Source organism: Bubalus bubalis, chromosome 9 (genome assembly GCF_019923935.1).
Source record: "Bubalus bubalis isolate 160015118507 breed Murrah chromosome 9, NDDB_SH_1, whole genome shotgun sequence".
NCBI classification, from domain to species: Eukaryota; Metazoa; Chordata; class Mammalia; order Artiodactyla; family Bovidae; genus Bubalus; species Bubalus bubalis.
The window spans coordinates 1,621,965-1,642,642 of NC_059165.1; the positions used below are offsets into that span (position 1 = coordinate 1,621,965).

The 20,678-nt window shown below is 44.4% G+C and overlaps 1 protein-coding gene across 2 annotated transcripts in view; it reads right to left on the minus strand.

The window, feature by feature from the left end:
• Positions 1-3,019: 3,019 nt before the first annotated feature.
• Positions 3,020-20,678, minus strand: part of MAN2A1 (mannosidase alpha class 2A member 1) — a 208,032-nt gene continuing 190,373 nt past the window's right edge. For both annotated transcript variants that reach the window (XM_044947248.2, XM_025292149.3), the window contains 3 exons: positions 19,906-20,100; positions 7,585-7,695; positions 3,020-5,825 (listed from right to left, as the gene is read on the minus strand). In XM_044947248.2, the coding sequence (XP_044803183.2) occupies positions 5,673-5,825; positions 7,585-7,695; positions 19,906-20,100 (459 nt within the window). In that variant the 3' untranslated portion in view covers positions 3,020-5,672. The remainder of the gene's footprint in view (positions 5,826-7,584; positions 7,696-19,905; positions 20,101-20,678) is intronic.

A 20,678-nucleotide genomic window follows, 5' to 3' on the forward strand; every position in this document is an offset into this window, starting at 1 on the left:
GGTGTCTTAGACATTACCACGTGCTCTAGACCAGTGTTAATACTGTAGACACACGTTGCTTTTCAACTCAAATGAGCTATTCAGTTCCTTACTTGCACGCAGCACACCTCAACGTTGGTGGACCACACGTGGCTAGTGGCCACCACACGGGACAGCACACGTAGAAAGAACCCTGCTGTTACCACAGCAACGTTTTACTGGACAGATCAGATCAGTCGCTCAACAGAAGGAACCATTTTCAGTTCTTCAGGCTTGCTGTTACGTCTTTCCTTATTCTGGCTTTTATGGAGAACATGCATATTATTTCTACCTGCTGAAGTTGAATGTATCTTTTAGGCACTATTTCAAGCCTCTCTCTTCCATGGAACCTTTCCTGAAATTAAAGCTAAGTGTGCTTTCTAAAGTCTGCACATTTGTTTCTTCTCAGCAGTGTATTTCTTACTGTATTTTGCTTACTTAGGATCCAAAGCACCCTAGTATCCAACTCCCTTTTCTCTGCTGTTTCTATGGGGTAGGGGGGTTAAGGGTGGGCTATTTCTCACATGTTTTGCCCACGTGACTCAGTTGAACTTAACTCTACCCCTAGTCATCGTCACTAGGATATTAGCAAGATGACCGCCAGTACTGTCGATGCCGGGACCTTTGCTGAAAGTCTGAATGAAGGTGCTCTTACCAGTGGGGTCAGGAAGCCAGCTGGGTGCAGGGCTGGCTCTGCCGGGAGCCCTCTTGCCATTACACGTGCAGCCCTTGCCTGAGATGAGAACTCAGAGGAAAGCAAAAAAGAGAACAAACCACATCCCGGACGACATCACCCTATGGTTGGCTACAGCTGTATTTGGAGTTCTGTCCACCCTTGACGTTGTACTGGGGACAACAAATCACTTATTTTTGCTCAAGCCGATGTACACTGCAGGGGCCTCACCCACTACAGCCGCTCTGCAGCCACGCCTGGAACCATTTACAGTCGCAATTGCCCTTAGTTGGTTTCACATCACAGCTTTGCAGGAGTAATGCAAGCATATGCCCATCTAAACTGCATTTTTCTTTACCCGTTTTTAACTTTCAAACGGTTTGGCATGTTGATAATCAAATAATATGGAGCCAAAAAATTTTAATCATCTGATGATTAAATTAGTATTTTTATTCATATTTCTCTAGGGTTTTACAGCTCAGTGTATATATATTATAAATTGATTAGTCTCTTCACGTTGTCAGTCACCCAAAACAAGTATAAACTTCCTAGTTAGTGTGTATTCTTTGCCTGGCTAACACATATGTATCTCCAGAATATGTATCCCTTTCCCTCCCCCACTTCCTGGCTTTGAGGAAATTCCCCTAAAGCCACTAAGCTGTGTGCTGGCCTGGCCGGCAGGCTGGAAAACGTCTTCAGACCCCCACCCTTCCAGCACGCCTTACCTTCCGCACCCGCTCGCACGGACCTTCTGTGTCACATCTTGGCTCCCTCGCATCTCATCTTGGAGTGCTGGACTGTGGCCACGACCTCCCCTCCTTACCGGGCCAGAAGGTCCCCAGGCACAAGTGTTGCTGGGAAGGCTCCTGAACCCCAAACTCAAAGCTGCCCCCAAACCCAGACGTGGGTTCACCACCACCCCCGCCTGCCACTCGCCTGCTAGTGGGTTGGCCAAAAAGTTCCTTTGGTTTTAAAGTACAAATAAAGACCCATTTTTCGTTTTCATCAAGAACTTTATTGAACAACGTACTCACCGCTGTTTTACCCTACTACGTTCTGCTATTTTCCAGGCAACTTCATAATCTCATCTTCCCAAAACTTTTTATCTTTTTGAGCAAACAACTGTTTTAAGTGTGTTTATGGTTTTCCAGGGAACTGAAATTTTTTCCATTAGGAGAATTCTGTAAAGACAAAAATAAATGGAAATCCAAAGGTCTGGAGAAATACCTGGATGAATCAGAACTTCCCGGCCCAGCTGTAACAGTTTTTGCCTGGTCATCAGAGAAACTCGTCTTGTGCAATCCTGGGGGGAGATGATGCGTTTTCTGCTGACCAATTCCAGATGCTTTTCCTTGAGTGCTGCTTTCAGCTGGTCTAACTGGGAGCAGTACTTGTTGGAATTAATCATACTGCAGCAAGAGCTCATCAAGAGGACTCCAATCCCACCACATATAAAACATCAGCTTCTCTGGATGAAGACTGGCCTTCAGGTGTGATTGGTGGTGGTTCATTTTGCTTGCCTCACAATCTCTTCCCTTCCACATCACTGTACAGTATCTATTTTTCATCACCCAATACGATTTGTTTTAAAAACAGAACATTTTTATTACCTTTCACTGGAGAATTGCATGTGGAAAGATGGTCAAGAAGGTTTTTCTCTTTGCTTACGAGGAACTCAGACATCACAGCGATTGACATAAGCGAGCTGGCACGAGTGCTTCTCAGTGCGTGGTCTGGGCATTCTGAGCGCTGCAGCTGCCTCCCTGCGGCACACGCTGACTGCTCTCGACGCCTCCACTTGATGGTTATCAGCGTCAACTGGTGTACATGGCCGTGCAATATTGTCCAGCAAGAAACAACCAGCATGAAACTTCGCAAACCACTTTAGAAAAGTCAGCTCAGTCACCACACCTTCTTCACACACCGCATAGATATTCTGTGTGTGTTTCAGCTGCATCTTTACCTTTCTTGAATAAAGCATAATATGCCAAACATGTTGCTTTTTCTTCCATCTTCATTACTAAAATGGCTACACAACAATCACCAATTGATTTTAATAGATGCTGATATGACAGTAGTCACAACACAATCTAACAAAATTGTTTTGAAGATAAAGACAACTAGATGAAGATAAAGCGCTACTAGAACCACCTTAGAGGAAAAAATGAATAAACTTTTTGGCCAACCCAACGGAAATGGACTGAAGGAGCAATTCACTCATGACAGAAGACAAAACAAGCCCTTATTCCTCCACTCTACCCACCGAAACATTTACTGTATCTTGCTTACAAAATCAGATTTAAGAACTGCTCTAGAGGACCACAGACATGGTAAGATTTATCTTTTATTAGATATCTTATATTACATATTCCCAAAAAGATATAAAATCTTCCAAGAGAAAATATCAAAACCTATTGATTTCAAGGAAAGCAACATAATCAAAATGAAAACAAAGATTTTCTTCCCGACAAAGGAATGTGGAAACATTTCAGCACAAATACAACAAAGACATGGGAAGGTAATTACAATGTTTTACAACACGTTTTACAGCATTTTGTTTTAATCAGTATTTGCAGAAAACAAGGATGCTAAGTTCTCAAACACTGCAGTTATAACCCCAAATTAAATTTTAAAAAAGACAGAGAGAAAGTCATGAACTACTTGGTCAACTGAACATCTGCGATACTGAATGTAATAAAACCTAAGCAAACAAATACGCCACTGAGATCACAACTGAAGTGCACGGTTTGTAGCGTGTGCCAGGGACACTAAATTATTTAATCAGTTCTTGACCACAACCCAAAGCAAAAGCATCCTCTCTTCATTTCCCTGATGATTTATTCTAAAAATAAAAAGCAGAAACTTGCTGGTGAAAGAGAATTTCTGCTTTACCTGTGAGCAGCTGGTGACCACACACACTGAGTAAGACCCCGACGGAGCACAGGACAGACCCACCTCAGAAACCAGGGGTGGCAAGACTGCTGTTATTGCATCAAGAGTTTTTATTTCAACTGATCAGAGATTCCAGAACAATTAGGTACAACCACTTGAACCACAGAACACAGTGAACTCCTATAGGAAGGTTTTACACTTAAGATGCAATGAAAATACTGATCTTATTCCTGGGATTTGTGTCTGGCAATCCTAACGTCTGTAGATGTTCACAGAAAGTAAGTTTGTTTTTTGTTTTAGTTGTTTATCCCCCCAAAACAAGGAAGGAAACTTACAGTACATGTTTATTGCAAGAAATTACTCTCTTGTAATATCTTCATCAACACTAGTATTATTTCCTTAATGATTAAAGGCGAAAGAAGTTTGTGAACTTAATGGAACAATAATCTAAGGAGCTGCATCTTGACTGGAAATACAGATGATAACTAGGCTACATGATAAAACAGAACTGATGTTTTATTTCTGTATGAAGATGTTGGAATGGCAGGAGGTAAAATGGAAGTTTAAAGTCAGATAATACTAAACCTACTAGTTAACACAGAGAATTTTCAGCAGTGCACATAGTCAAGAATCCTTTCCATGCTAAAATGGAATACTCTAACTGTTGGTTTTATTTTAATGTCAAGTTAACAATGATCCCAAATAAATTTTATCAAAAGTACTGTAATGGCACATGGGTTGAGAACTTCACTTTGAGGTTAGCACGTACAAACGTCTGAAGTTCACTCAACAAACATATTCTCTAATACGATAAATTACGATGAGTTACATATAAGTGGGTTTCAAAACGGCCTATTTTAAAGCATTCTCTCTTCAAAATGGTGAACTCTTGTGAAATGAAAACAGTATGTGGATTCTGCTTGTTACAAAATCCTAGCTTCAAGTTGCAGTCTCCTTGGCAGCAGCATATTTTAATTAACAATATTTTTCTTCCTTGTTTTGTTTTCTGACATCTCAGTACATTCAAATAGTCAAAATGTTTAGAGTAACATCAGCACACATTTAATGGACAGATCAGCACGTGGCCAGCATTGTCAGGCAAAAGTTATACAATTTATGCGTCATGGAAAGTACCCGCCGCTCCCCCAGCCACTCCCCATCTTCCCCCAACAGTAATAATTTATGTGTCATAGAAAGTACCCGCCGCTCCCCCAGCCACTCCCCATCTTCCCCCAACAGTAATATGGACACCAAAAGATTTAACAAGACTTATAAAAAATAAGGCACATTTATTCTGATATGATCATTTTAAAATAGAAAACCCCTTCTCAGAACATCTGTATTCAAATGAGCTGTGTAAAAAGACACCTTGTGGTACCCAGAAGAGGTCATGGTACCTATGGAATCGCTTCTCCCAGCTAAGTGACAATGGAATAAATTGCACCTATCCCACATTGTCAAGTAATGAAAATATGCCTCTTTGTCTACTATTGAATGATTCAAAATCTGGTATTTCTGGAAATACTTACAAAGGGTAGGAAGGGAGGGGTCAAGTGGTAGAAAAACATGTAAAAGCAACGATATATATTATCAGGACTGATGGATTGCACTTTTCCACATATTTCAACACATAAAGTTCTTCTAACACGTATGAATGATTGCAACCATTTTGGCCATTAGCTATTACCCACCAGCTTTTTATTCCATTTTGGTAAAAATGGGTATTTTTGTAAAACTAACAAAGGGTCAGCAACATGAACACTGAGAACAATCTCTTTACAACCCCCAACATAGATATAATTAGTTAACATTTAACCTGAGATACAATCTGTTGAGAGGCTGTCTTTAGACATTTCTTCGTTTGTTGCATCAATTCATACTGATGATAGTAGTGCATGGAAGGAACTTAAGCAAAACACTAGTTTGTAGCATGGCTTTTTTTCTCTCCTACTGTACTGGTTTAAGAAAAAGAATCACAGAATTCATGTCCTCACAGTAGCCAGAAGCTAAAATAATGTGCTTCTTATTGCACGTAAAACCAAGAAGTATATAAAAGCCAATGCTTTCCAATCCAAATCTGAAACCAGGTTCACCTCAAGTGGATTCGGAATGTGCTGATTTCCATGGGCCTCAAGTTGATCTCACTGACGTTTCGGGTGTCTGGCGGGGAATGCAGCAGCGACAATGAGGAAGGTGTGATACTCACAACAGCGAACGTGCTGAAAAGCTTCTGGACCTGTATCTAAAGCGAGATAAAAACTACATGTATGCAGCAGCTCTGAAGACAGGTAAGTCGTGCATCTATATACTCAGTGCGAGAAAAAGCGAGAAGTATGTTTGAAATTGTCTTTTAGTGAAAAAGCAGGGGCAGGGGAGGCAGATTAAGTCCACCTCCACACACTTGAACACAGAGACAACTCTGAAGGGAAACTGGAACCCAGGAACAGGAGAAGGCTGTCTTCTGGACCCCTCTCAGCTGCTTAACAACGTATCGTATGCAAGGGCCTTTCTCAATGAAAGAAAGGACTCCTCAGACCAAGAGCTTTAAACACAGCCACATCCTCTTTCAGTCAGTATTCACCCCAACAGGGGTGCTTCTCCACCATCCTCCTGAACCAGAGAAGCTGGGAGACAGGCCCCAGGCCCCCCAGGAAGGCCCTCATGTAAGGGAGTCACTTAACAGGGTAGGAAGGCTATTTGGAAAAAACTACTCTCACTTCTGGCAGTTCTTCTCATCTGTCTCTCTGGGTCGTGTAACCCCCTTAAGACTCAACACCTTAGTGTCTGAGTACAAACGTTCATACCCAAGTGTCTCAGATCCTCACTGAGAAGGGAGAGAGTAAGAACAGTGAAACCAATAACAAAGATCCGTGCTCCCTCGAGCGCCAATGACATGCAGCGTGGGCAGAAGGAATGGACACGTCGCCCCAAGCAGCTTCAGGCCTCTCCACCGCCTCATTCTCCCCTCTTTCTGGAGCCTCTGCTATGCACATGCCAACTGTGTAGGACAGAATGGACTCCCTTGAGTCTGTCTGACACCATGTCTACGAGGTCTTCAAGAGTGGGTCAGCTAGCTGACCTGGTGTGGGAGGCCTGCCGGCATGCTGCAGACAGCCCCAGCCTGTCGGAGCCAGAGGCGTAAGGCTGGAGGTTCCCTTCCCTCCAAGAGTGGCTGACGAGGACCACCAGCAAGGCCAGCTTGAAGAGATATTGGAAGGTGCAGCTGGCGGTCAGTACTCAGCCTGAGGACCCGCTGGGCTGCACAGGGTGGACTCATGCACACCCTCTTAATCAGAAGATCCGGCCCTGGGAGACAACGGCCTGGGACGGAGTCCAGCTGCCCTGCGGGCCTCAGCCGACTCACCCCGCCGGCCAGTCTCACGTCCCCGCCACCCCTACTGCAAGCCTGCACCCGCTTTGTGTGTGTGCTGGTCGCTCAGTCGTGTCCAACTCTTTGTGACCCCACAGACTATAGCCTGTCAGGCTCCTCTGTCCATGGTATTTTCCAGGCAAGCATTCTGGAGTGGGTTGCCATGCCCTCCTCCAGGGGGTCTTCCCCATCCAGGGATCAAAGCCGGGTTTCCTGCACTGCAGGCGGATTCTTTACTGACTGAGCCACCAGGGAAGCCCCCACTGCAGTTACTTGGCCCCCGCAGGACATGGGGTTGCCTTCGCTGAACTGGATCATACCTGAGCCGTCTGAGAGGTGGGAATAGAGGGGGTGGGAAGAAGCCGCTTTGTGGGCTAGAAACGGAAAGCCTAAGACTCGAGGAGGCCCTGTCTTCAAGCATGCACCCGTCTGCCGGGGCAGTTTGATGTCGACAAGGAGAAGAGACTGAACACTGGACAGGCTTCCGTAAGAGGGAAAACTGGAGCAAACCTGAAGGTGAGCTGACGGAGTCCACAGAAAGGCAATGGACATCTCCTCGTCAGGATCATCTGCACAATGCAAGCACCTCAAATCACACTAGACCAACAGGAAGAACAGGCCTTCGGCTCACCTTTCCCTGGGTTGTGGAACACAGCAGCCCGGTGTCTCTGCTAGAGAAGCGGCAGTCAAACCCCTTCCTGTGGAGGATCAAGGCGGCCTCGCTGGAATGCTTGCCATCCACCTGTAAATGAGCAGACAGCAAGACGCCACGGGGACGCTGAGAGCGAATTCTGACCCCACTGCACACCCTCGATGTCCCTGTCCCCAGCCACAAATGCTCTTGTATCTTAAAGTGACTTCAGGCCCGCCCACTCCCATTCAGGCTCCTGGCGCAGCCTGCCCACTCCCCGACAACACTGCCTTCCCCAGGCGCTCAGCTGACCTTCTGAGAGTCCTTGGCAAGTCACTCAGGCCTCGGTTTCCTCCACGGTTTCTAAGGACATGGGCTATCTTTTGTCCACATGTTACATACTGGTTTGTCAAAGTTTCTTCAAATAAAGTGTTTCATTTTAACTTACTTTTAATAAATCCATCAACTGAATAAAGGATACCTGAATTTGGTCCTTATCTGGCCACTGATTGATGTATCATCCATCTTAAAACTGAAATATGCTTCTTCACTGAATACTAATTTTTGTTAATTGCACTAACATTTTTAATCTTTAATGTATTGGTTCATGATTTTTATATAAGAGAAATTTAAGTTGAATTAGTTATGCTTATCACTTGCTAAGCCAGCCACATTAGCTTGATGTATCATTTACATTCACATTACAGAAGCTATTCTTCTTGCTCAGGCAAAAAGGAAAACACTAAAAATCACAAGTCAGCTACAGCGATCAGTATACACTTTCTTGCAGTAAAATTTCTTGCTCCCAATACAAGTAACTGCACCCAATTGAAGTAACAATGCCTTGAATGCTTTAAGTCCTTGAACATTTACAATTATAACCATTTAATCAATTTTACATTTTCTAAACCAGGAAATGTTTATGATAAATAAAATGGATTAATAAAATCTTTGGAAAAGTTAAGCAATGCACACTGACGGTATAGACACATTTACTCTTCCTTTTTTTTTAATGTGACCACAGACACGAATATGCCGAGGTTCTTGATCAACCTTGAAAGTGAAAGTGGCTCATCTGTGTCTGACCCTCTGCGATCCCATGGACTATATACGGTCCGTGGAAGTTTGCAGGCCAGAATACTGGAGTGGGTAGCCATTCCCTTTTCCAGGGGATCTTCCCAAACGAGGGACCGAACCCAGGTCTCCCGCATTCTAGGTGGATTCTTTACTGTCTGAGCCACCAGGGAAACCTATGTCAACCTTCAGTCACTTCAGTAGCTCAGTCATGTCCGACTGTTTGAGACCCCATGAATCGCAGCACGCCAGGCCTCCCTGTCCATCACCAACTCCTGGAGTTCACTCAGACTCACATCCATCGAGTCAATGATGCCATCCAGCCATCTCATCCTCTGTCGTCCCCTTCTCCTCCTGCCCTCAATCCCTCCCAGCATCAGAGTCTTTTCCAATGAGTCAACTCTTCGCATGAGGTGGCCAAAGTACTGGAGTTTCAGCTTTAGCATCACAACTTTCAAAGAAATCCCAGGGTTGATCTTCTTCAGAATGGACTGGTTGGATCTCCTTGCAGTCCAAGGGACTCTCAAGAGTCTTCTCCAACACCACACTTCAAAAGCATCAATTCTTCGGCACTCAGCTTTCTTCATAGCCCAACTCTCACATCCATACATGACCACTGGAAAAACCATAGCCTTGACTAGACGGACCTCTGTTGGCAAAGTAATGTCTCTGCTTTTGAATATGCTATCTAGGTTGGTCATAACTTTTCTTCCAAGGAGTAAGCGTCTTTTAATTTCATGCCTGCAGTCACCATCTGCAGTGATTTTGGAGCCCCCAAAAATAAAGTTTGACACTGTTTCCACTGCTTCCCCATCTATTTCCCATGAAGTGATGGGACCAGATGCCATGATCTTAGTTTTCTGAATGTTGAGCTTTAAACCAACTTTTTCACTCTCCACTTTCACTTTCATCAAGAGGCTTTTTAGTTTCTCTTCACTTTCTGCCAGAAGGGTGGTGTCATCTGCATATCTGAGGTTACTGATATTTCTCCCAGAAATCTTGATGCCAGCTTGTGCTTCTTCCAGCCCAGCATTTCTCATGATGTACTCTGCGTGTAAGTTAAATAAGCAGGGTGACAATATACAGCCTTGACGAACTCCTTTTCCTATTTGGAACCAGTCTGTTGTTACATGTCCACTTCTAACTGTTGCGTCCTGACCTGCATATAGGTTTCTCAAGAGGCAGGTCAGGTGGTCTGGTATTCCCATCTCTTTCAGAATTTTCCAGTTTATTGTGATCCACACAGTCAAAGGCTTTGGCATAGTCAATAAAGCAGATATAGATGTTTTTCTGGAACTCTCTTGCTTTTTCCATGATCCAGTGGATGTTGGCAATTTGATCTCTGGTTCCTCTGCCTTTTCATGGTTCACATATTGCTGAAGCCTGGCTTGGAGAATTTTGAGCATTACTTTACTAGTGTGTGAGATGAGTGCAATTGTGCGGTAGTTTGAGCATTCTTTGGCATTGCCTTTCTTTGGGATTGGAATGGAAACTGACCTTTTCCAGTCCTGTGGCCACTGCTGAGTTTTCCAAATTTGCTGGCATATTGAGTGCAGCATTTTCATAGCATCATCTTTCAGGATTTGAAATAGCTCAACTGGAATTCCATCACCTCCACTAGCTTTGTTCATCGTGATGCTTTCTAAGGCCCACTTGACTTCACATTCCAGGATGTCTGGCTCTAGGTGAGTGATCGCACCATCGTGATTATCTTGGTCGTGAAGATCTTTTTTGTACAGTTCTTTTGTGTATTCCTGCCACCTCTACAGTCAACAAAAACGAGACCAGGAGCTGACTGTGGCCCAGACCATGGACTCCTTATTGCCAAATTCAGACTGAAATTGAAGAAAGTAGGGAAAACCACGAGACCATTCGGGTATGACCTAAATCAAATCCTTTATGATTATACAGTGGCAGTGAGAAATAGATTTAAGGGACTAGATCTGATAGATAAGGGTGCCTGATGAACTACGGATGGAGGTTTGTGACATTGTACAGGAGACAGGGATCAAGACCATCTCCATGGAAAAGAAATGCAAAAAAGCAAAATGGCTCTCTGAGGAGGCCTTACAAATAGCTGTGAAAAGAAGAGAAGTGAAAAGCAAAGGAGAAAAGAAAAGATATAAGCGTCTGAATGCAGAGTTCCAAAGAATAGTAAGGAGGGATAAGAAAGCCTTCCTCAGAGATCAATGCAAAGAAATAGAGCAAAACAACAGAATGGGAAAGACTAGAGATCTCGTCAAGAAAATCAGAGATACCAAGGGAACATTTCATGCAAAGATGGGCTTGATAAAGGACAGAAATGGTATGGCCTAACAGAAGCAGAAGATTTTAAGAAGAGGTGGTCAACCTTACTAGGGCATAAATTTTTAATGTGCTACAGAGACATCTTTTCTGAATAGCTGCCAGCATTCCCAACACTGATTTGATTTTAATGTGACTGAACAACTTAAATCTGTCCTCACCTCAGACTCTTGGCTGGAATAACCTGTTTTATGACATTTTACACTGGTATTTTACAGTGGTACTGCTAAAACATTTTTTTGAAGAAGAGAAAAACATCATTTAGGGATTCTGAGTCATCACAGGACCATATAATACACATAGCAAGTTGAAGTAATATGATAAAGATTCCTAATGAAATTTCAAACAATTTCATAGCCCCTAAATAGCATGAAAATAGCACATTAAAAAAAACCTTGTATTTAGTATGTACAGAAGGATAACACTTATGCCAATTTTGAAACCCTGGAACGCTCTTTTATTCTTCCTGAGCGCCAGTCTCCTCGTCTGTAAAGTGGAGCTAACGCATGTGGGCTCTCCTCACAGTCATGCTGCGAGCTAACCCCCTGAGAACACTGTGTAAGGCAGCCCAGCTCGTAGGGCAGGCTGCGCTAGTGCAGAGACTGTAGAAATGAGAGGGTCACCGTCTGGGCTGGGAGTCAGACAGCCTAAGAGCTGTAGCCTACTTCTGCAATTTACTAGCTGCTGTCAGCAAAACTGTTTTTCCTTTACCATAAAAAAAGAGATAAAAAGAGGCAGCATAATAAGGACTTAGCCCAGGGTCTGGAGCAGAGAAAGACCTCGATATATTATTATTTATATCAACATCATCGGTCAAATAAACTGGTTATTTTCATAACAGTCACAAGTTAAACAATATTCTCTTTTAACTTCTTATTCACAAATTTATTTTATTGGCATCATAGCTTTGTAACTAAGGAGTCAGGATAGTCCTAAATTATATGTCCAAACTATACATCAAAGTCCTAAGAGTTCTGATTCAAATTCACAAATTAGATGGCCTCTTAATTAAATTCCAAAAGCACTTATCACTATTATCCTTGGCATCTGGCCATTTTAACTCACTGCTGCTGCTGCTAAGTCGCTTCAGTCCTGTCCGACTCTGTGCAACCCCATAGACGGCAGCCCACCAGGCTCCCCCGTCCCTGGGATTCTCCAGGCAAGAACACTGGAGTGGGTTGCCATTTCCTTCTCCAATGCATGAAAGTGAAAAGTGAAAGTGAAGTCGCTCAGTCGTGTCCGACTCTTAGCGACCCCATGGACTGCAGCCCACCAGGCTCCTCTGTCCATGGGATCTAGACCATCATTAAAAAAAACACTGATAAGCAGGCATTGTGAAAATTTCTGCAAAACATTTGTCCTTGGAATAATGACTGTATAAGGTCTTTAGCAGACTGAAGATGACCAAAAAAAAAGTGGGAAGGGAGACACTTTCAGGATTCTGCCAGTGAAATTTAATTTTAGATAAAAGATTTAAACAAACAGTACAAAAGTGGAGATTAAAGTCATAAAAATTAATTTTCACTTATGGGAAAGAAGTTTTACTTTCTCTAAAAACTAAAATTGCATCATTTTTACAAGGACTAAAAGACTAATAAAATGGCATTCATCTTGTGTAAGTTTTTAAAAATCAAAGATTCATGAAAGGATCAGTTTTCAAACAAAAATACCTGAGGCAAAGGAGCAGTTTTTCAGTTTCAAAGTCTGTCTAGACATTTTATTTCCAAGAAAACTGTTTTTTAAAGTAGGGAAACTGTGATTTTAACTCGAATACGTATGCAGGAAAACCAGTTACCCTCAAGTCGTCACAGCATACGCTCTAGGAGAGTAAACAACTTTTGAAAGACCTCTTTTTATATTCATTAACACATTAATGAAATCCAGACCTCAAAAAGGGGGGGGCATGGGGAAGAAAACTTATAAATTTGAAACTGTATCATCGCTGTGCTGGGTGAGTGTCAAACTGTCCTTGTAGAACAGATCACCGTTGGGGCTAAATCACTGTGTGGATGTTCCCAGGCTGTACCAGGAAAATGCACTGTAGAACTTATCTCAGAGGAAAAACCAACACTGAGTTTCTAGACTAAGCAGGGCTCATAAAACTTCTCCAGTGACTGGGGAAGGCTGGGCAAGAAGATCTGACTACAAGTGAGGTCGTCAGGCTCAGAGAAGGCTAGCCTGGAGGCATGGGTTGGCTCCAGCAGGAACCCTCACCAACGGTTGATGCAGCCTTCTTGAGTATTCCACTATTACTGAGCAGGCAAGAAGAAAGCAAGCCGGGTATTGCCCAGCGCTGTCTGCACGGTCCCAGGCAGAGGGCAGTACCAGGCAGCGAGCAGGGGTCTAGAGTCAGCCTCTGAGCATCACCACTCCCTGGCTGTGTGACCCCGAAGGCTTCCCAGCAGTCCCAGGCCAGCCCATTTCCTCTTCTACACAGGGGCACGGACCCCGCCTCCCCTCCTCGTGCTGCCGTGAGAGGTAAATCAGGCTCACAGAAAGCACTCAGTGCAGCACTTGGGGCGGAGGCGGCTTTAGGTACGTCGTACTGGAGCGACCTGAGAAATCAGCAATAAACTATATAAGGAATACACATCAAAGATACATCAAAATTTACTGTGGCAATAAACTTTAACTTTTTCCAATTAAAAAGAAAGTGCCACTATTTTTATTTCAGTATTAGTAACAGCAAAACTGCTGATGACTGAATGATCACAGTTGAGAACCTTGTTAAAACTTTGTGCTTACTATGTGCCGGATGCTATTCTACATGCTTGACAACTATCAATTCATTGGAGCCTGACAGGGCCTCTCTCGGGTGACACTCTCACCACCGCCTGGCCACTGGCGAGGACACTGGCGTCGGAGGATGCAGGGCCTGCTCTGAGACAGCTGGGCAGCGAGCGGAGGCAGTGCCCCTGGCCCAGCGGGCCCGGCCCCCAAGCCTGCACTGACGCAGCTGCGTTCTCTGCCTCTGCTCTGCTGCGGATCGGTGCAGACCGACACCGGCTTGAGGGGAAGGAGGAGGATCGCTTTTGACTTGATAAAACAAAAGGTTATCAACTTAAGGAGATCACTTAAGGAGACTTTCCAGCTTCTGATTTCAGGCTGGAAAATGGGAGTATTTAATCAATGGTTCCAACAGAGCTAAAATCATGATTTACTAACACATTCAGAAAGAAAGGTTTAGAAGTTATCATTTCCACCCATTTACAACCTGCCCAGCCATCCACTCATCCCATTTTAAAAGATTTAAGGCCACCCTGAAAATCACACCACATATGACAGTCTCTTCTAAGCAAAGGAACAGGCAGATGCTCCTTCCGCACGGTGGATGGCAACTCTGCAAATGACAGTGGAGCCGCTCCTGTGGGGTTCACAAGCCGTAACTGCTGCCAACTGTGCAGGGCGCCTGTGGACACGCCGCCTCCTGAGAAACAGAGGGGCCCGACTGTGGCGGGACTCTCCAAGGAGGTTGTGACCCCGCCCTCCTCGGGGACGTGCCAGGCACGCACAGACGACGCCACGGCTCCAAGCTGCTCAGATTCTTTGGCGACGCCAAACGCCTCTCATATTTCAGTGCATTCTGGCAGGTGGCAAGGCTAGAAAATCTCACACTGTGTTACAAGTCCTGAGGCAGGAAATAACCAGTAGAAATGCATTTTCCAGGGCACTTGTTAAGATGTCAATAACAGTTATCCTGTTTTAACCAACAAGGTAGCATGACAGAAAGAAAGGGGAAGGTGGATGGGTGTCCTCAGATACGTACAACAAAGAACATTTTTTCCCAACAATTTTCACCTTTCCAGAAACTAGGGAGATCAATAAAGCACCAATGAATTCTTTTAAGAAAGGCAAAATAAAGTATAAACCTTAAACTCCCTCTTACAAGAAAAGGAGGGGGTGGTGAAAACAAGTTGAGAGAGAAGACTTTATTCAGTAAGTGGTGCGGACATTGAAATGACTGGTTAACTCTCTAGAAGAAACGGTTAAGCTCAAACCAAAATAAATCCCATACATAATAAAGAGTTACATTTAACACATACAGATAGAGAGGAGAGATATACAGACAGATGTCTAGGAATGAGGGCTTCCCTGGGGGCTCGGATGGTGAAATGGCCACCCACACCAGGATCCTCATCTGGAGAATTCCATGGACAGGGGAGCCTGAGGCCTACAGTCCACTGGGCCACAAAGAGTCGGACACGACTGAGTGACTAACACTTTTCACTTCACATCTACAGATAAATGAAATAAAAATATATTTGAATATAAAAGCAGGTAAAACAATCTGCAAGAAGAGTGGATGTAGGTATCACTGCTCAAAGCATTAAGGCAGCATGGCTCCATGACGCTTAGCTAAACAGCTTAATCAAGTTCCTCCTCATCCCTGGAAAATCAGCATTCCAGACAGAACTTTCCATTCTCGCTTGATCCATGGCTCATCCTCCCATGAGATTCTCCCAGCATCCCCTCTCCCAAGGCTCTCTTCTCCCTGAATCACTTCCCTCTCCTGAGGGTGTGGTGTTCCCAGTTAGTGCACTTGAGTGGTACTCCTATTCCCCAGTTTTCAAACCTTCACAGAAGCTTCTTTTTGTAACTCAGGCTGTTGATAGCACAAGAAAAGGGAGTGATGAAGAGAAGAGAGTTGGACACCAGATACACAGGATGAGAAGGCTAACGTTTAAATTCCTTAACAGTGGCTGGAGCACACTGGGCCATACAGCTGTGAGGCAGGGTTTTAAGACATGTTTGTTCTCCTCTTCATCTGACTACAAATATATGACATAGTTAATTAAAAAAAAAAACAAAAAAACTATAAACTAAAAAAGCAAGATATGTCTATGTAAAAACAAGCTCATCTATCAATATAGAATAATTTTTGAAAACTGGACCTTTTTTGTTGCTGTTTTGTTTGTTTTTCTGGAAAGCTGGACTTTGAGGGCAGATGTAGTAAATCTCGAAATCTTAATGTGACCCTCTGAGATCACAGTCAGCACCCAGGTTCAGAAGGGCTGGTTGTGGCTCCTGATTCTGCCATTCACAGGTAGGTGATTTAATTTTAACTATTTATTCTAACCCTTACTTTCCCAATTCAGTAAATGCAGATAATAGCAATTTCTAGAATCACTAGGAGAGTTTTTAAAAGTTACTAATTCCTAAACTCTCCACCCCAAATCTACAGAATCAGAATCTCAGAGATGAAGACATCTGTGGAAGTCTTTTCTATAATCTCTCTGGTATCACCTGGACACAGTGAGTTTGAGGACTTTAGCTAGAAAAGCTGCTAACTTCAGGGGGTTAGCAGACCCCCCAGGTCCCACGTGTTCTCTGAGCTTTGAGCACACAGAGCCTGCCTCCACCAGGAGTGGGAGCCCAGGGCTGGAGCAGGGAGCCCAAGGCTGGAGCGGACAGCCTGCAGACAGCGGCCTGGAGCAGGGAGCCCAGGGCTGGAAGGGGAGCCTGCAGACAGCAGCCTGGAGCGGGGAGCCCAGGGCTGGAAGGGGAGCCTGCAGACAGCAGCCTGGAGCGGGGAGCCCAGGGCTGGAAGGGGAGCCGGCCTGGAGCGCAGGCCGGCAGAGGGCCCCCATCATGCTACGCAAGGAGGGGTCAGGCAGCAAGGGCGATGCGCCCTGTTATGTTACGGAGGTCTGCAGACACTTTCCTCATGGGAATACTGTGAGGTGATGGGCCAAGGCAGATCTCCAGTCTTGCCTGGAGGCCAATCTCTCTTTGAAGTAAGGCCAATTACTTCAGTGGGAAAAATGCACTGCAGTCTCTAAACAAAGAGCGCATTATTGCATGCTGGGAGATGCCAACACACCAAAAACAAGAACACAATCCAAAATGCCTAGCTCTGGCTTCTGGATTGAGTCACTTTTGTCTTTCTTCTAGTATAACCATGGAATTACTCTGGGTACCTTTTAAGTACTAAGTTTTCTTTGAATGAATACGTACATCAGCGTCCTTCAATGATTACTTCCCCATTATCAGAGATTAGGGGATGGAGAGCAATTCTTTAAAGAATCCCTTCGGATTCCTGGCAAGTTTTTAAACTGTTAGAAATATGTGCTAAGAGTCAAAGACTAACATAGAAATTGGAACCAACTGATAGCTAATGTAAAACAGCCTCAAATATTTAGTTCTGATCACGTGGTTAGGCATTAACTTACGCCTACGGCATTTCAGTCTTCATTCTTTCTGGTCAGACTGTTAAATCGCTTTGTATTTCCTCTGCTAAAACCCCGGTCTGCACCTGTGTTGGCATGTACTCTAAGTATCCTCAGGACAACAATGTATGTCTACAAAGAGCTTCTGTTTCCAAAAGCTCTCACAGCATTATCTCACCCGTTTCTCATATCAGACCTGAAGCAGACATATCTGCCATCAGGCCCATTTCATACATGGCAGTGGAGTCCGTGGGCACGCAGTGGGCATGCAGCAGGGGTGCAGGCGGTCCGTCTGCCCAGAGGTGAGAGGGACAACGGGACCTCACGTGACTGCAGCCAGTGGGGGCCAGCCTGCAGGATCCACGGCTATGAACCAGCTGGGGAAAGTGAAGTATCAGTTGCTCAGTCGTGTCTGACTCTTTGCAACCCCATGGGCTGTAGTCCTCCAGGCTCTTCTGTTCATGGGATTCTCCAGGCTAAAATACTGGAGTAGGCAGCCATTCCCTTCTCCAGGGGATCTTCCCAACCCAGGGATTGAACCCAGGTCTCCCACATTGTAGGCAGCTTCTTTCCTGTCTGAGCCACCAGGGAAGCCGAACCTGGTGGGAAGTGGGGTTTATTTTGGCTGCACGATGCTGGCTGCGGCCTGGGGGGTCTTGGTTGCCACGCGCAGGCTCTTAGGTGCAGCATGCAGGATACAGTGCTCTGACTAGGGCCTGAAGCCGGGCCCCTGCACTGGGAGTACAGAGTCTGAACCACTGGACCACAGGCCAAGTCCTGGCAATGGAATTTTTAACCACAAAACTGATTAGCTCTATATCCCAGGAAGACAGCCAACAGGAGGAAAAATGAAAGAAACAGGTCACCACGACAAAGAGGTAATCTGGAAAACAAGCAAAACCCTGGAGGAAAAACCCTGCACTCTACACCCAACCTCCACCTGCAGAGGGACAAACCTCCCAGAATCAGCTGGGCTGCTCCCAGAACGCCGTCACAGGAGAGACTCCCCGAGGAGCGAGGCTAAGGAACAGCAGCCACCATGGACCCGAGAGCCCTGGGCGCCTTCCGCTTGCTAGTGCCCTCCACCATCCCCGCCCAGAGGGCGCGGCCGGGGGCTCAGAGGCTGGCGTCTCCACTCTCTCCTATCTTTCTCTTGAGCCCAGGAGTCAATGACAGGTCACCTCAGAGAGGCTGTCCATCTCAAGTGTGTTCTTTCCCTGAGTCAGAGTAGACCCGCAAAGACCACAGCAAAATCCTAGAGAGAGTGCTCTCAAGATACACTCGCTCAACAAAGGGTTACACAGTACCTACTGGGTGCAGATTCTGCTCTCAGAGGGGGGACACAGCAAGGAATCTCACGGCTCCGGCTCCTCCTTTCTGACCGGCATCTCCTGCCTTCAGGCCTTCCGTGTGCTTGTAACTCTTCCCGACGACTCTATCCCCAGAAATCTGCGAAGTCTCCTATTCCCTGACTTCCTTCAGATTTTCACTCCCGTATCACCTTTTCTGCAATGCCTTCTCCAACCGTCCTATTCCAACCACCTCCTGAAGGTGCTCGTCCCTCCTTTTCCCCCTTCAAAACAACGCTTATTACCATCTAACATGTGTTCTCTGAGTTTTGATCTTCAGTTTTCCCCTCATACTAGAATCTAAGCTTCAGAAAGGCAGGGCTCTTGTCTGCTTGGTTCATGGCTGCGCCCCTTAGTTCCTGTAGTGGTAACTGGCACATAGCAGTTCACTCATGCCATCCTCTGTGTACCCGTGACACGGGGGTACACACACAGGCCTCTAACATCCACTTGTATTCGTCATTACTCGTCACATGTATTCTCGTGCACACTCAGACAAAAGTTCCCCATTGTGGACGTCCAGTTTTAAAGCACTAAGTGTCCAAATTTGTATGTACTGATCCTTCCTTTATTTGATACGCTTCAGTTTTTTATTCTTAAGCTAAACATTTTTTCCCTCTTATGCTGTCTTTGAACATGAACACTCTCTTCTTTTCACATGCAGGTAATTTTTTTATATTTCTCACAGAATCCATAACCACTTACTATTTCCAGCTAAGTGTATGTCAATCCACAATATCAAAACAGCTCTACAAAACATAAAAATGCCAAACCTCTCATCTTTTTTTTTCCCCCCACAAATGCAATCTGACTTTAAAATTAGGCATATAGGTAAACCCAAGCAATCTGAGTTAACATTCCATACCTAACAAAATCTTCCCTTGTTACTTCCTCTAACATATCTTTATACCTCTCCTACATAGCTGGTTTCTCAATGCTAAGTTTTAGGAGTATTTTAGGATTTTTTATATTTTTAGGAGAACAGATACAAATGTACAAAGCCTCTGGTACAGAAATAATTAAACACTGTGCTTTCTGTCTCTCTAACTCCTGAGAAACACTGGCGAATAGGCAGAAACAAACGGCAAACACCAGCAGAGCTGATCTTCAGGCCTCGCTCTCCTTGTTCTTCCACCTACTAGTGATGTGACCTCAGGCCAGCTTCAGCTTCTTTATCTGTAAATAGAAGCTGATTCTTCCCGATCTGCTCACCACACAGGACTTTTATGAGAATAAAATAAGTCTAAGGACATTCTCTAAACTGCACAGCAACAGTCAGACGAAAGGCACAACGACGCTGCCCGAAGGCGCAGTGGGCTTAATCACCCCCTGAAGCAAGAGCGAGCCTCACAGTGTTCTCATTCCCACCCCTCATGCCACGTATAATACAAAAAGGCAGTTTTTCATAGATATACTTGGGGATATACCTTCGACTGCACTGTCCTCAGGTTAACCAGGTGAATGTCACAGGGCAAAGGTGACATTAAGGGAGAGAATCCACCCAGCAGCTGAAGGGTGGGCACGGGGACCTTTTCTGTCATTGGGAAGACAGGGTGATTCAGGAAAGAAGACGTTATGTGGCTAAGGAGGGAAGGGTAACTGACTGCCTTCTGGTCTTCTTCCTGTCAAGAGAAAACAAGAATGTGTAACAGTTAGATATCTGCAATTCTCATAGTATTAATTGAATCAGCAGGCAGGGTTCAGACAGGAAAGAAATATAAAAATATATTAATACTTTGGTTTCACTATATTTTATAAATAAGTTTAGACAATGCACAGCAGATTACCAAGTTCAGTTCTAAGCAATAGAAGAAAACAGTGCCCACTTAACATTAACTTCCATGTGTAGAAACCTCTCCTCTGCACTGCTTTAAAACTAGAAGTCTCGAGAACATTTCCACAAACATTCTAGGACAAGGAATTAGTTTATATGAAGATTCTTTCTCAGCCTACCACAAAACTCTTAAAGTGGACAGATTAGGATGTTCACATATCTTGTACATCATCAAATGTTGTCTCTTTTCCCTCAGGTTTTATCTATTATATTCTCATGGTTTCATTTATACATTTGACTAGACTGTGAAGTTATGTACCAATCCAAAATTATGTTCTATAAGTTCTATATATAGAACTTTATATGAAAATTTTTATATACATATTCTATATATAAAATATATAAAGTTATGTTCTACCCAATGAT